This window comes from Squalius cephalus (genome assembly GCF_949319135.1).
Source record: "Squalius cephalus genome assembly, chromosome: 3".
NCBI lineage: Eukaryota > Metazoa > Chordata > Actinopteri > Cypriniformes > Leuciscidae > Squalius > Squalius cephalus.
Genome location: NC_137124.1, coordinates 5,158,965 through 5,176,426, shown reverse-complemented (window position 1 = coordinate 5,176,426; position 17,462 = coordinate 5,158,965). Strand labels below are relative to the sequence as shown.

The window sequence follows — 17,462 nt, the reverse complement described above, 5'->3', positions numbered from 1 at the left end:
GTTCGACACGTACACGCTACATTAGGTAAAAATAAGGTGCACAGTCACTGCTTTCCTGGTGCTCGTGTTTCTGAAATCGCTGCTCGCGTCCCCGAGATTCTGAACGAGCGCGTCGGAACCGTGGTCCTGCACGCGGGAGGGGCAGACATCAGACTGCGCAAGACGGAGGTTCTGAAAAAAGACTTCAGGAATCTGATCGATACGGTACGCAGCACATCGCCTGATATAACGATTATTGTGTCAGGACCGCTTCCCACGTACCGACTAGGCAATGAAAAGTTTAGCAGATTATTCGCGCTAAATGAATGGTTAATATCATGGTGCAATGAGCAGAAACTGCTCTTTGTAAATAATTGGAATCTGTTTTGGGAGCGTCCTAGGCTTTACCGTGCTGATGGCTTACACCCAAACAGATTCGGATCGGATCTTCTGTCAGATAACATCTCCAAAATGTTAAATACCTTTTGACTAGTAACCAAAAGTCCAAATCATAGTCTCTGCTGCACCAAATTAACTGATATAAATACTAGTGTAGAACATTGCATAGAAATTGTGTCTATTCCTCGTTTAGTGAGATCAAATAATAAATCTACTGCAGGATCTAGGAAAAATCTAATTGTTATTAAAACAGAAAATGTTGCTATTAGTAAACAAAAACAATTTCTAAAGCTAGGTCTTTTAAACATTAGATCACTCACACCTAAGGCAGTTATTGTAAATGAAATAGTCACAGATAATAGCTTCGATGTACTTTGCCTTACTGAAACCTGGCTTAAACCAAATGATTATTTCGGTCTAAATGAGTCTACTCCATCAGGATACTCCTACAAACATGAGCCCCGTCTGATTGGTCGTGGCGGCGGTATTGCAACAATCTATAGAGATTTTCTTAGTGTTACTCAGAAAACGGGTTATAAGTTTATTTCATTTGAAGTACTTGTACTAAATGTTACGCTCTTAGACGCTAGAAAAACATCCCTATTATCTTTAGCCTTGGCTACCGTATATAGACCGCCAGGGCCTTACGCTGATTTCCTAAAAGAATTTGCAGATTTTCTCTCAGACCTATTGGTCAATGTCGATAATGCATTAATTGTTGGAGATTTTAACATACACGTAGATAATCAATATGATGCGTTAGGGGCTGCGTTTATCGATTTATTAAACTCCTTTGGGGCTAAGCAAAACGTTACCGGACCAACTCATCGTTTTAATCATACACTCGATTTAATTATATCACTTGGAACCGATCCAACCGATATAGATATCATTCCACAAAGTGATGATGTCACTGACCATTACATGGTAACTTGCATATTACGTACCCCTGTAATATATCATGCTGCGCCGCGTTATCGATTAGGCAGAACAATCCTTCCATCCACCATAGATAATTTTTCAAATAGCTTATCGGATCTGTCTCAGCTGCTGTCTGAACCTAAACAAACAGATGAACTAGAGGAACTAACCAGCACTATGAGCACCGTTCTCTCTGGAAAATTGAATATTGTTGCACCTATGAGACTAAAAAAGGTCAGAGAGAAAATGAAAGTATCATGGTACAACAATACTACGCGTGTTCTAAAGAGAGAAACTCGTAATTTAGAGCGTAAATGGAAACAAACTAATTTAGAGGTTTTTAGAATCGCTTGGAAAGACAGTACGTCACGTTATAAAAAGGCCCTAAAAGCGGCCAGGGCTGAGCATCTCCGCAAACTAATAGAAAATAACCAAAACAATCCTAGGTTTTTATTTAGCACCGTGGCTAGACTAACAAATAAACAAGCGTCACCTGAACAAAATATTCCGTTACAGTTTAGTAGTAATGATTTCATGAAATTTTTCACTGAGAAAATAGAAAACATCAGAACCACAATTGTAAACGTTCAATCCTCAATCGCGCCTTATAATTCAGCCTCGATTATCACCCCGCAAGAACAATTACAGTGCTTTACAACTATAGAACAAATAGAGTTAAATAAACTTATCACTTCCTCTAAAACAACAACATGTTTATTAGATCCCATACCAACTAAACTACTGAAAGAAGTGTTACCTGTAGTGGAAGAGCCTCTCCTCAATATTATTAACTCATCTTTAACTTTAGGTCATGTTCCAAAAACATTTAAACTGGCAGTTATAAAACCTCTCATTAAGAAACCACAATTAGACCCAAATAATCTAGCAAATTATAGACCCATTTCAAATCTTCCTTTTATGTCCAAAATACTAGAAAAAGTTGTGTCCGCCCAACTAGGCTCTTTCTTACAAGAAAATGACATCTATGAAAAGTTTCAGTCTGGGTTCAGGCCGCATCATAGCACTGAAACTGCGCTCGTTAAAATCACAAATGATTTACTCTTAGCTTCTGACCAAGGCTGTATCTCAATATTAGTTTTACTTGATCTTAGTGCTGCGTTCGATACTATAGATCATACAATACTCTTAGATCGACTACAAAATTATACCGGTGTTCAAGGACAAGCACTAAGCTGGTTCAGATCATACCTATCTGACCGATACCATTTTGTCTATTTAAATGGAGAAAAATCGATCATAACTCCAGTAAACTATGGAGTGCCGCAAGGATCTGTGTTAGGCCCTCTATTATTCTCAATATATATGCTGCCACTTGGAAATATTATAAGGAAACATGGAATTAGTTTCCATTGTTATGCTGATGACACTCAAATATATATTTCATCACGGCCGGATGAAAACGCTAAATTATCCAAATTGACAGAGTGTGTTAAAGATATAAAAGATTGGATGACGCGCAATTTTCTTTTATTAAATCCAGACAAGACAGAGGTACTACTTATCGGTTCAAAAAACCGCCCACAAAACCTCTTACAATACAACTTTAACATAGTAGGATGTCCCGTTACTTTATCCTCTACTGTAAAAGACCTGGGTGTTATATTAGATTGTAACCTGTCTTTTGAAAATCATATTTCATATGTTACAAAAACAGCCTTTTTCCACCTCAGAAACATTGCTAAGCTACGTAATATGCTCTCTGTTTCTGATGCAGAAAAGTTAGTTCATGCGTTCATGACCTCGAGATTAGATTACTGTAATGCTTTATTGGCTGGTTGTCCTGCATCCTCAATAAACAAGCTACAGTTAGTCCAAAATGCCGCCGCTAGAGTTCTTACTAGATCAAGAAAATTTGACCATATAACACCAATTTTATCATCACTGCATTGGTTACCTATAAAGTTCCGTATTAATTACAAGGTATTGCTACTGACTTATAAAGCCCTAAACGGCTTAGCTCCAATCTATTTAACGGATCTTCTATCGCCCTATAATCCATCACGCTCTTTAAGATCACTAAATTCGAGGCTTTTGGTCATACCTAGGATATCTAGATCAACTAAAGGAGGGAGAGCATTTTCACATTTAGCACCAAAACTCTGGAATAGTCTTCCGGATACTGTTCGTTGCTCAGACTCGCTCTCCCAGTTTAAAACTAGATTAAAGACGCATCTCTTCAGCCAGGCATTTATATAATATTTTTAATCTTACAGTAAAATCCGGTCTTTACTTCATAAACGCCAGAGGAGAACTGGCCCCCGACTGAGCCTGGGTTCTCCCAAGGTTTTTTTTTTTTCTCCATTAGGTCACCTGATGGAGTTTTTCGGTTCCTTGCCACTGTTGCCTTTGGCTTGCTCAGTTGGGGATACTTAATTTAATTAATCAATCAACAATACTATTGATCAGCATTATCAAACATGGATGTTTTAAACTAGAAACAAACACTGATGTACTATTTTATTTAATCCTGTGAAGCTGCTTTGATACAATCTGTATTGTGAAAAGCGCTATATAAATAAAGTTGACTTGACTTGACTTTGTAAATCAAGATATATTTGTGTGTGCATCAGAAATACATTTCTGAATCTTGTCCTGAGCATTTGTGAATCTTGTGTGCATTTGTAAATTTTGTTTTCATTTCTGAATTGTGTGTGTATTTATGAATTTTGTGTGCATTTCTGAATTTTGTATGCATTTGTGAATCTTCTGTGCTTTTTAAATTCTGTGTGTGCATTTGTGAATTTTGTGCGCATTTGTGTATCCTGTGTGTGCATATGTGAATGCAGTTTGTGCATTTATCTTTATTGAGACTCTTCTAGCTCCATAGATATAGGCCTACTGATGATGTTATTTAATGATACTACAGATTGCACTAAGTAGATCAAACTGACTTTAATGAAAACAACTGTTTTGCAGAGCGTGCCAAGTTTGCTGTGATGCATTTACACAGCTTTGACCAGCCGATGTCGCTAGTGTGGCACGCCCTTCTGCTCCGCTGCTTTGCGCATGCGTAGAAGTGCGAGAAAATAAGTCATTATTACGAGAAAGTTTCTCATTATTATGAGATGTTAAGTCATTATTACGAGAAAGTTTCTCATTATTACGAGAAAGTTTCTCATTATTACGAGATGTTAAGTCATTATTATGAGAAAGTTTCTCATTATTACGAGATGTTAAGTCATAATTATGAGAAAGTTTCTCATTATTACGAGATGTTAAGTCATTATTACGAGAAAGTTTCTCATTATTACGAGAAAGTTTCTCATTATTACGAGATGTTAAGTCATTATTACGAGAAAGTTTCTCATTATTATGAGAAAGTTTCTGATTATTACGAGATGTTAAGTCATTATTATGAGAAAGTTTCTCATTATTACGAGATGTTAAGTCATTATTATGAGAAAGTTTCTCATTATTACGAGATGTTGAGTCATTATTACGAGAAAGTTTCTCATTATTACGAGATGTTAAGTCATTATTATGAGAAAGTTTCTCATTATTATGACTTAAAGAATCTTTATTTTTTTACTCAATGTGGCGGAAACGGGCTTCCATAGCAACCAGTTCCCCACATACCAGTAAAACAACATAGAGTGCCTTGAGAAAGTATTCACACCCCTTAATATTTTCACATTTACAACAAAATGTGAAAATATTAAGGGGTGTGAATACTTTCTCAAGGCACTCTATGTTGTTTTACTGGTATGTGGGGAACTGGTCACAGCTTGGTTATTGCTGGTTTATGCATTTTCTGCTGTTAGACCTTATATAGACAGGTGCGTGTTTTCCAAAATCATGTATGCTATTCAAAATAATTTTAACCGCTTGCTGTCAATTGTAAAAGTTGCCCTTTAACCATAATAAACTTTGTAAATTCATATTTTACTGATTTACAGATTCTGGACTGGACTGTGAATATCTGCATGGCTTTAAAGTATCTTCATGATCAACAGATCCTGCATAAAAACCTGCAGCCTGAGGTACAGTACAGATTTAATTCAGATTTTACACCTGTTTATTCTTATCTGTGTGATTTATAAGCATATAAAACCAGTTATTTAATAATCCTTAAAAAATACACGTAAATCTGCATTCTCTTTCTTGAGCAATGCATAAATGTTTGCGGAAAACACCTGCATTTGCTGAAAGAGAAATGAGTTAACAATAGTCAAGGGTCAAGAGCCCAACTAAATCAAACACTAATCACCATAATGATGACTTCAAACATCAACATCTAAAAACTCTGTTAATTCTCAATAAGAACTTCTGTAAACGCATGACAGACATAAAGTTTGTAATAAATGAAGCTGGTAATGCTGTTAGTGGAGTTGTTTAATCCTCCTCTGCTGAGATCTTGACACCTTGAGGAAAATTGAAATTTTTGTTCTTGTTCTTGTGTAATTTAATTGTTTAGTTTCTCGCACGTCCCATTAAAAAACAAGGTGGGCGGGGTTTATGACCTATACTAGGACCACTCACCAGGGGGGCGATCGAGGCGCTTTGGCTTCACTTTCAGGGCTTGTGCGGCATGCTTGGTATTAATGTGATCACTGGATAAGGACTGCTGTGGCATAAATAGATCATTTAATTTAAAATAAGAAATAAGTTAAAACGCCACACAGTGGGCTACATGTTGGCTGGCAGAAAATATATAGGCTATACTCGAAGGTACAATTCTGAAATTGAAATGTTCTATGTTGCAAAAGTGTATACATGTTAAATACAAAAAAAGCATGATAATTAAACAGATATCCAATTCATTGCTAGGAAATGCTTTCACTCATTGCCAGCATACTACTTTTTCTTATGACACAGCATATTACTCACCATATTTGGAACAATTCATCTTGGGGAGTTTGGAGTGATTCATGAATGGTACTGTTTGTTTCTTTGATTCAAAACATAACTTGTCTCTTCAAAACAGCAATACAGCAATACAGCATATACATGTGACCATTCTTTGTGCTATAACATCTTTGTTCTGTACCATGTTTTTCTGTTTCTATCAGGACCACTGATACACAGACAGAAGAAGCTAAATCTCCCACATATGTTGCACCTGAGATTTTGAGGGGCAAACCTTATGATGAGAAAATGTAATAAACATATTTATATGCTGACTTGTGTGTGTGTTTATATATATATATATAAACTGAACTGACACATTGAATAATCTTCATCTTTTTACAGTGAGATTTGGAGTCTGGGATCTGTCATTTATGAGATGTGCATGCTGAAGTGTGCGGTGAGATTTCCCTTTCATCAAATTTTATCAGAAATTCTGAGTCAACAGGTTAAAACAATGACTTGTAATATATTGCAAAGTAAAATAATGTATTAAGAAATAACAAAAATTGCAATGATTCATTTGTTAACCTGTTTGGGAAGATCTTAAGATGTTAAGATCATAAGAAGTTGTCTCATGCTAAATAATAATAATAATAATAATAATTAACCAAAGCAATACAAACATAAAAATAATTTTTAGCTGGCTTTAGTTTAAATTCAGAAGCTAAATTTCTGTACACCCCTTTGAACATCCTTGTAATTTGTTTCAACCTTTTTGAAATTTATGAATGATTATTTTATGAAAGATTCAAGCAGTGTGTGTAAGGAATTGGAAGCAAGCAGAGTACGACTGTTTCTAAAGCATGCAGCTGCTGTTAAAAACTAAGCTCAGAATAGATTGGAGAGAGAATCGTGATGCTTAATTAAAATTTCAAAATCGATCCAGAAGCGTTTGAAGAATTGTGATGCATAGATTTATTGCCGCAGCCCTACTGCAAAAAAAATAGAATGAACCTCATTGGTTCTTGCGGAAGCTCAAACGTGCTGCGTAACACGAGAATTCACATTTCAATTCAATTCACATTTATTTGTATATAGTCCACATTACAATTTAAAGTGATCTGTTATTAGAGAAGTTATGTATTTCAGAAATGTACACATACAAAATCAAAGTTAGCGAAAAAGTTATTAATTTAAACAATGTAATAATTGAAAGGTTCTGTAAGTGATCCCGAGAGACGTTACTTCTTGTTGACATTCGAATTGTTGTCAAACAAAACAGAGGCTAGCTAGAACCTCCCTCCTCCTCATCCCGTCTCCTCCCTCCTCCCCTCCCTTCCGACATAAAGGAAAGTCAAAATAGTCACTACAAACAAAGTTAAGCTTTACTGATATACTTCATTCAATGTATAATGTCGCCAAGTTAGATAAATGCTTTTATATATTGCTGAACAGAATGCAGAAAAAGAAACATTATCTTAAAATCGTTTCGCCACGTGAGGTTATAACTTTAGCTCCCTAAGGACGCAATAATAGCAAGATAACGTTATCTTCGCGTTTCCCAGTGAGCATAAACAACGGCGGCGTCGTAAACAAATTTAGTCAAAGTTGTCAATAGCCTATAAATGAACATTCACATTCATAACAAACAGTGGGTGAAAACAATCATTCACATAAATTGTCGCCCTACTGTGAATTTGCTTGATCATTTACAATAGAGATTGATCGCTGCTAGAAGCATTATAACTTCCCGAAAAAACTACACAAACATATAAAACAAACTTCTAACGAAATACTGTAACAGCATCTTACTTACCAATCCAAAAGAAATGTTGCAAGTTCGGAGTCGAACCTCATTTCTTTCATGTCCATTAGTTGTCTCCAGCGATGGAAATCAGTGCCAATGTTTACTCTGGTTCTGTTCCTTTTTTTTATCAGATTTTATTTGAATGTAGTAGTGGGCTGTATACTTTCCACACGATTGACATCAGGTTCAAGTACGCCCACAAGCCATGCGAGTTATTCGTGTATTGCATGTTTGACTGGTGGTTATGTTGCCCGCATACCGCCTCCTATGGCCGGAACTGGTATTACGACACCTGTCGGGCCGTGGCTAGTAATGCTAATGCTAATTCAGGTTGATATCTCTGCAGCACTATAACTTGTAATTTTTTTAATGACATCATCACCCTTATTTCTTCTCATTCTCATTTGGATATTTTTACCTCAATTCTGACACATGGCACCTTTAACATTTAACAATATTATTGCTTAATATTTAACAATATTATCTGACTGTACTGACACTGCTGTGTGAGAACTAAACTGAGCTGGACGATGGCATCCTTTTTTGCAGAACTGCTTTATAGATGAAATGAACTAATTTAATTATTGACACTCTTTAACACTGTTTGTTCTGCCTCTGGATATAGTCCAACCAGCGTGAAGTCTGGGGTGTACCGCTCCTTTTGGGGCGATTTCACTCCGGCAGAGAATCGTCCAGTGTTCCCATATAATTCAAAGATTTTTTTTTTTTTTTTTGAACTGCACTGCAATGCAATCTCTCTGGTTTCCGGGAGGGCTAGCACTGTAATATGATTTCGTCATCATATGTAATTTGAACTTTTTGCAGTAATTGGTGGGATTTGAATTGCTAAAAAAAATCTCATTTCACCTCTGCAGGCAATCCTAAAGACTCTGGCAGTTTTCAAGGGCTCCTCAAACACCTCATCTAGCGACGCTATTCTACTGTAAGTCAACCAGTCCACGAAAAATGCCAGTGTAATATGAGTAGTGTAATACGTGAGCAATGTAATGTACGTGATCAGTGTTATATAAGTGAGTATCATAAGTGAGCAGTGTAATATAAGTGCAGTGTAATTGATCCACTGGAGGCAAGCTTATAGAGAACCCAAGTGCAGTTTATTACAAACAAGATCTAACATGAAACAAAAATGTGGCGTGGCGTGAAAACTCAAAATGAAGACATGAACATAGACCTACAAGTTACAACCAATATTCTACAGGAAAACAATAATTGCAAAACACATTCTTCTTCTTCTTCTTCTGATTAATGGCAGATCGTATCTTTACGATATATACCGCCACCTACTGGACTACTACACCGGAGTGTGTAAAAAGGAAGTTGGCAAATGACACATTAAATCATAAATTAATAAAACAATAACAACCCCCCACAGATTATGGGCAATATGGGTTGTAACATCAAACATGTAACCAAAGTCAGACAGACAGTTGAAATTGGGCTAATAAATGGAGTTTCAGACTATCAGTGACTGGTTTGTTTTACAAATAAGAAGATAATAAATGAAGTTTTATGAACAAATAAAGGTTCCAATTATTAGACATGTAGAAGTCATAGAAAACCTATGAATCATGAATCAAATCGATTCGCTGTCGACTCAAAGATTCACACCACTAATTTATTCCAGGAAACTCTAGGAATACAGACTATTAAAATATAATTTGAAGATTCACTCAGAAATTACTAAAAGAAAATTAAACATATGAAAATGAATATGAAAAATAAAGAATGAAAACAGTGAATGTAAGTAAACACACAAACATTGACGTCTTCTCACTCCTAAGATCTGCTGCAGATGAAGTTGAGTTTGTGAGTCTCAGGAAGGCTGATCCAGCGCTGATCTCCTCCAGACTGAACTGCTCCTTTTCTCTTCGTAAGGCTGCAGTTTTCCGGTGTCGTTCCGTTCCCTGGAGCCCAGTTCTGATAGCACACGATCTCTCCGCTCAACCAGAGCCACATGTTCATTTGGCAGTAGTTGTGTAAACCCAACCACACCGCCTCAGTAGACGCACGTTTAACCACATTCATCACACGAAGCTGCATCTCGACTGAATGAACCGAGACCAGATCCGTATAATTCTGTCTGCAGTATCTCAGAGCTTCAGGCCACGTCAGAGTCTCGTTGATCAGAATCAGTTTATCTGGACACAAAACAAACCACAAGCAAAAACTAGAGAGAGACTGATCAAAAACAACATGCAGAACAAACACTGTGGAGGAATCTGTCATGTCAGACATGTAGCATGAACTTTAAGATATCTGGAGGTGATGGATGGATTGTGTGTGTTTGTGAGGATCTGCTCACCTTCATGACACACAAAAGGATATTGTTTGTTGCAAGAGTCGTCATACCATTGACCCTGAGCGTTCGAATAGATAGCACTAAAATAGATCATTGTACAGTTTTCAACACCTCCAGCATTATTAGGTTGACCAGACTCCCAGTATCTGAATGAGGAGTTACTCTGATCTGACCACTGCCATGAGTCTCTGAACAGGCCGATCCAGACATCATTAGATATGTGACTATCATTGATGAACTTCTGAATCTGTTGATTCTCATTCTGGTTCCTCACACTGACCAGATCAATGTGATTCTGTCTGCAGTAACTCTGAGCGTCTCTCCAGTTCTTCATCTGATTGACAAAGACGAGTCCTGTGTTCACTTTAAGAAAAACAAATGGAAATAGATCAGTTTTTTCATTGGTCGTATGCCGGTTTGGAAGTAAAGAGGACCAGTGGTCATCAGAAACTAGTGATGTTACACAATATCTCATGAATCTCCGTGCCGGAGCGCGTATTGCTTTCAGAGAAACTCGTGATCAATGAAAAATGAATCCTCCCTTTCTGTCCAGTCTCGAAAGCTTCACTTTGCGTGTCGGAATGTTTGAACCCAGACACTACTCTACAGGTTTCTGAAAGTTTAAGTCCATTCACTATTTTTATATTTTTATTTTATATTTTATAAATAGACCTATAGCCTATGTTACATGATCACATATTCTGCCATATAAACATCATAGAAACCATAGAGTATTTAGACCACCATTTACTTGCATCAAGCAACTTTGTTGGTATTTTTATAAATAGTATTAAGTACCATTTAGAGAATTTTCATGACAATTTTATTGCAACTTTATATTTCTCCATTATGTGTCCTTACACATTTCTGTGAAATACTGGATTCAGACACACAGAGCTGAATGAGAGACACATCAAACAGATGAAGATGGTAAACTGCATATTAATGTTTGTTAACTAGTCCTTAGAAATGTGTCAGTAAAATAATAAAAATGTTGGATTGTAGACTTATAATTTAGGCTATTCAAATGATTATTGTTCCAAATTAATTTACAGTTATTTCAATCATCAAAACAAGTTTATTATATCATGTTTAGCTCTGTTCGTATATCATACTGAAATTTGTTCTCGATACAAGAGTTTTGTTCATATATATCATTCAAGATGTGTAAAGTTATTGTATGTCTATTATATGTTGACATTATATGTGTAAGGACCACCCATTGGCCCAACGACGGAATCCAACGGCCTGGCGAAGGTTTAAAGCGTGTATGTCTTTTCAGCGCTCCAGTGAAGTTCACTTAATTTATTGGAACTTAGTTTTAGTATTACTTTAGCTCTATGCTTAATCTGACTCCAATTTCAAATGATAATCAAATTTAGATCGTATTTCTGATTAGAAAATACTCATAAATATTGATTATGAATTAATTTAGATCTTTGATAATTCTGATTATCCCATACTTTCAATATTCGTTCATTACGGACCTAGTGTCGCTTTGAGACGTCACGTCGCAACTGCGCGCTCACGATCACAAACTAGCCAGTCCTGAAATAGTCAGAGGGTGCAGTGCAAGTATTTTACCCTATGCAGTCGCGCACTACAGACCCATAGGTGTAATTTTTTATAATATTTGCAGCGTACAACATGCTAAGTCAGGAGATCAAGAAATCAGAAGGTCTTCCTAAGATGTGCCCCATGCTCCATTCATAGTGCCTTCAGTTTGATCTATCCTAGACAGAGATTTGCGGAAACACCAGACTACACATTAATCTACTGGAAATAATGATTTCAGAAGAATGCAGAATAAATCAAGGTTAACATTTATTTGTCAGGTAAAAATGTATCATGCCAATTACAGAAGTAAATTATTAAAAGCCAATTCAAAAATACATGACATCATTTACTCAAAGATGACTCTAAAAGTAAGTAATGTTTTCCTGACAAAGACACACAGTAATGTGTCAGGACCTTCCAACGGGAAAATACTGAAACATTACTGTGGGGGAATGATCCTGGTAAAAGATTCCCAATGATTGCTCTGTCCCCTCACCTTAAATACCACACCAGAACAACAGGGGTTATACAAATGTTGTTTAGAGTTGGTTGGGCCAATCCATGTACCCCAGGGGGGTAGCACCTGGTTTCTTGAGATATCGTAAAGAGATATCAGCCAGAGAGATACATGATTCTCCTAAGTTCTCAATCTTTTTCATTAAACCAATGACTGCACTGAAATTAAGACCATTTTACCAATCGCACTGAGACCCTTAAAATGATACCAAACATGAAAAGGAAAAACAACATATTCATAAGATACACCATATGTGTTAAATAGACATTCCTTGAGGAGGGAGAGGGGGGATGAGTTGAAGTCAAACAAAGGGACAAGGAGATAAGTTTGGGCAGGACAAGGTTCTGTGCTCTGTCTTTGTTATCTGCTGTCCAGGGTGCATTTTATGACGTTGTTGCAGGGTGAGTTTTGTTTTAGCAGGAAAATCAGTTCTTACATATGTATTCATTAATTCATTACAATTTATTTTGAATTTATAATTTACAGTATATACTGTTGATGAAAAAAAAAAAATCTGTTCTCTAATGTTAGATTCCCAGAGTTATCAACAACAGAAGATCAACATGTTCATTATCGGTTTATTTTCTGTCCAGAAGTTGAAACTGTGACACATATCCACAGTCTCCTCTATATTTATGAGCACATTAAAAAGTAGCAGCATTTAGTTCAACATTAATTTTGTACAGTATATTCTGCATCTTTTTTTATAAATTAATGTTTATTGTGATTGTATGGAGCTGCACTTACTGTTAGATGAACTGCAGATGAAAGTCAGGCTGTTACTACACGACCAATCATGCCATTCTCCATCTCTCATGAAAGCACACTCATCTCCACTATCAGGTTGTCCAAATCCCCAGTTCAGATAGAGCGCAGGTTCACCTGAAGACCACTGCCATTTATCAACACTCGTCTTCTTCAGCCCAATCTGGATATCCCGAACACCTCCATCATTCACACTCTTCTTCAGCTCGTTCATGTCGTTCATGTTGTCAACGGTGGCCAGATCTGTGTAATTCTCTCTGCAGAATCTCTGAGCTTCAGTCCAGTTCTTCTTCACGTTTATAAAGTGATACTGACGCTGAACACATTCAGATACGGAGCAGAGAGCTGTGAAAGAGAGCGTTTGATTTAATGCTTTTCATAACTCAAACCTGATGAAACTATAAACCATAAATAATACAACAAACACACTCACCAATGAGAAGAAGAATCAAATATAGAGTTTGCTCCATTTCTGAGGAAAAACAGTGAAAAACTCAGACAACAAACATTCCCTGATTCGTTTGCGAGTAAAATATGACAATTTCAGTGAGTATCTTAACAGCAGCATGAATCCACTGTACATAATCATTCAGACAATATATTAACACCTGAAAGTGTAATTGTGTTTGAAGAATGAACATGTTCTTACTTTAGGGGTCGTGTGTTTCTGTCCTGAGTCTGATGTTTCTGTCTGCAGATTTACACTACGTGATTATTATATCTGCTCTCATCCCTCATTCAGCACATCACTTCATTTGTGTATTTCTCTAAAACTAATTTTCATATTATAATTCCTCTGTATTTGTGTGTTTTTTCCAACTCTTCCCCCTTATTTGCATCTTGACGCCTGTCAGTCTGTATCAGTCTATGTTAATATGGACCTTATCAGAAAATTATATACATATGAACATTCATAATTTACATTTGAACATTAATAACTGAACAGTTTCTCTAATGTTATTTCTGGACTGTATAACTCGTGTTACATCCCTGTTCAACTCTATATGTATGTTTGTGTTACTCTGCTTTTGGTCACTTTTTCTCTGTTTGTGTGTGAACTGAACAATCCATTAATGATCTGACTGATGAGGGTTGAGTTCATTAGTGGAGGTGGGTGGGGGGTGGGGGGGGTTGAGGGATAGAAAAGGACAATATTAAAGCTACAATACGTAATATTTTTATAATAAAATATCTAAAAATCTCTTGCACAGTGTGATATATTTCCTGCAGTTGTGTACTTACCATATCCCAAAAGTTCCCAAAGATTTTTAATTTCAGAGAAATTCCAGTTTTAAATAATGGCTCATCCATGTTCACTTGTCGCCTGTCAATGAAGTAATATCCACGTTATCCCTGATTTCTGCTTGATCTGCCATAGTAACCATGGCGACAGACGTGGACAACAGCGCTACGTTTAGCTCACGCTGTTGTTGTTTCGTTCAAACATTATGGACCATGGCAAGCAGACTTTGGGACAAAAGGAGAACTAAAACCAGGATCAATATCAGCGTGGTGTTTTCAACATGGTGAGAGCTAGCGTCCGCGACTAACTTCGACTTGACAGAGACGCCGCTCTTACATGTACTTTATTAGACAGGTGAGCAAATGTACATAAAACTAATCAATGTCATACAGTGCGTGCAGAATTATTAGGCATGTTGATCTTCTGATCATATTTTTTTTTTTTTTCAGGCACATTTTACCAAGTCCAAACCACATTAATCGTAATAACTACTATTCATTTTGTATTTAATAATTTCTAAGTGAAATATGCTGGAAGTCCATGTCTAATGTTAGTAAAGGTTGTTGGACTCTCATTATCTCACTGTAATAATATCATCATCTTCTGCTGCTGCTGTTTCAGAATAAACGTGTCTTTATTTCCTCCGTCTAAATACTTGATTGTGATTGGCTGGAATGCGGACATTAAAACATAAATAAGTAAAATCTGTCTCTTTGTGAAAATTCTTATTTTGTTTAATTTCATACTCCTGCCATTCACTTTTTTTTTTTTTTTTTTTTTGTGTTTATGAAACATGAACACATTTGCATGTAAACACATCCTCGTCACTCATTTGTTTATGTCCACATTTAGACTTTCAGGCTAGACAATATTTACATCTCTGACGTGAAACAGGAGAAACAGTGTTTTATTGTTCTAGTCATATTTCCATCTTTATTATTCCAGCTCAACTGTCACAGAATGGAAAGCACAGACTTATGGGATATCAAATACAACAAATGAAGGCATCTCAGGAGACGGGAAGTGGGACTAACAATGGATCCGGACGTGCCTCGATGGCTTCCGGCCTTGTAATGCGTCCTCCTCCATTGCATTTATCAGTTTTCGGACACAGCCGTTATTAAACGAGACGATCTAACATACGGAGGATTTCCTGTTTACATCACCAGCTGTTCCCGCCCACTGCTCCTGTCGCCTATAGCAACTGTGACAGATGCCATCAGGACACAGCAGAGACATCTCTGACAGACTTTCAAATACAAAGATGGAGGTGGAGGAGATTTTTAAGAAAGTTTTGAGATGCTTCACCGCTAGCACCATCAGGTAATGTATCTTCAGCTCAGACAAGACCATGGCCAGGTGACATAACTATCTAATGTTAATTTAATCTAGTTAACAACAATACATTTACTTAGAATATTTCTCATATTTCATTTCATCTTTGAAAGCAGAGGTGGAATGACTCTCTAACAACACCTCATCCAGAGGGACAAACCACGGCCTAGTTGCAGAAGAGGAAATAAATTACGCCAGTTAATATTTGTTGTTTTTGGTTTTCAAGGGAGTCACTATACTCAGCATGCACATTTTTCTCCAGAATCATCCTAAATCAAGAGAAAAGGGAAACTTGTGAGAAATGTTAACACAAGAATGCAAACTTATAGGTAAAAAGTATTGCTACTTAATAAATAATTTACCTGAGTACAAGTAGAAGTACTGAAAAATAGCATAACTCAAGTAAGAGTAAATAACCCATACAGAAAAAAAAAATATATTGAAATATATTTTAAAGTGTCAAAAATATGTGGCATATATTCCAAGTATATTGAAATATATTTGCATTGTTGTTCACTTATATTTATCATTTTGAAATATATTCTGAAATATAACAAACATATATGATGTTAAGTGTGAAATATTTTTACATTTATAACATGTAATGTAAAATATATGACAAAATGGTCATAAAATGTTTAGCTTGCTAAAGAAGGGTCGAAAATGTAATTCCTCTACCTTTTCCCCTAAACACAACATTATTATGACACACAGCTATAATAAATACTGTACTTACATTTAAATGACTGCAATGCAAAATGACAGATAGTTGCTTTCCTAGGACTATTAGGCCATATTAGGTGGCACGTACCTAACACTAAGTGCAATTATTGTGGCTTCTCAACTGCTTTCTCATCTTTCATCTAATGATCTTTTTGAGCCACTTCAGTCTGGATTCCGTAAACTCCACAGCACGGAAACTGCACTAGTTAGAGTCACAAATGACTTGTTAATGGCTTCTGATTCTGGCCGCTTATCTATACTGATTCTTCTTGATCTTAGTGCCGCTTTTGACACTATAGATCACTCCATTTTAATCACCCGCTTAGAGACTATCTTTGGAGTTTCTGATTCTGCATTAAAGTGGTTTAAGTCCTACCTCTCTGATCGCCAGCAGTTTGTTGTGATGGGTGACTGCAAGTCTGAGGTCGGTGTGGTGCACTCTGGTGTTCCCCAGGGATCAGTTTTGGGCCCTTTACTTTTTAGTATTTACATTTTTCCATTTGGTCAACTTTTAAGAACACTTGGTCTTAACTTTCACTTTTATGCCGATGACACTCAGATATATATACATTCAAAACCTGATGTCAATATGCCTGTGTCTTTCCTTTCTCAATGTTTTACTGAGATTAAGAAATGGATGTCTGAAAATTTTCTCTGTCTAAACAGTGACAAGACTGAAGTGATGCTTATTGGTTCACCTCATCAGTTGCGTAAAGCAGAGTCCATAACCTTAAGTGTGGATGGCTCTGCTCTGCAATTCAAAACTAACCTAAAAAATCTGGGGGTGATATTTGATGCCAATTTAACATTTGACCATCAAGTTCGTAACACAGTCAAAACATCATTTTTTCATCTCAGAAACATTGCCAAATTGCGTCCCATGTTGACTTTCTCTGTAGCTGAAAAATTAATCAACACTTTTGTTTTCTCACGTATTGATTACTGTAATGCTTTGCTGGCTGGAGTATCTAGAGCTACCCTAAGTAAATTACAGTTGGTACAAAATTCAGCTGCTAGAATTCTTACAAGGACCAGTGCAAGGGAGCACATCACACCTGTCCTGGAAAAATTGCACTGGCTTCCTGTT

The 17,462-nt window shown here is 36.5% G+C and overlaps 1 protein-coding gene across 1 annotated transcript; it reads right to left on the bottom strand.

Annotated features, from left to right (window-relative positions):
* Positions 1-9,010: 9,010 nt before the first annotated feature.
* On the bottom strand, positions 9,011-13,849 carry LOC307155336 (C-type mannose receptor 2-like). The gene is made up of 5 exons (XM_079865940.1): positions 13,724-13,849; positions 13,508-13,546; positions 13,057-13,419; positions 10,239-10,598; positions 9,011-10,074 (listed from the first exon to the last, which is right to left on the bottom strand). Exons 2-5 carry the CDS (start codon positions 13,542-13,544, stop codon positions 9,713-9,715), a joined length of 1,122 nt encoding a protein of 373 aa, XP_079722066.1. The 5' UTR covers positions 13,545-13,546; positions 13,724-13,849; the 3' UTR covers positions 9,011-9,712.
* Positions 13,850-17,462: the final 3,613 nt, after the last annotated feature.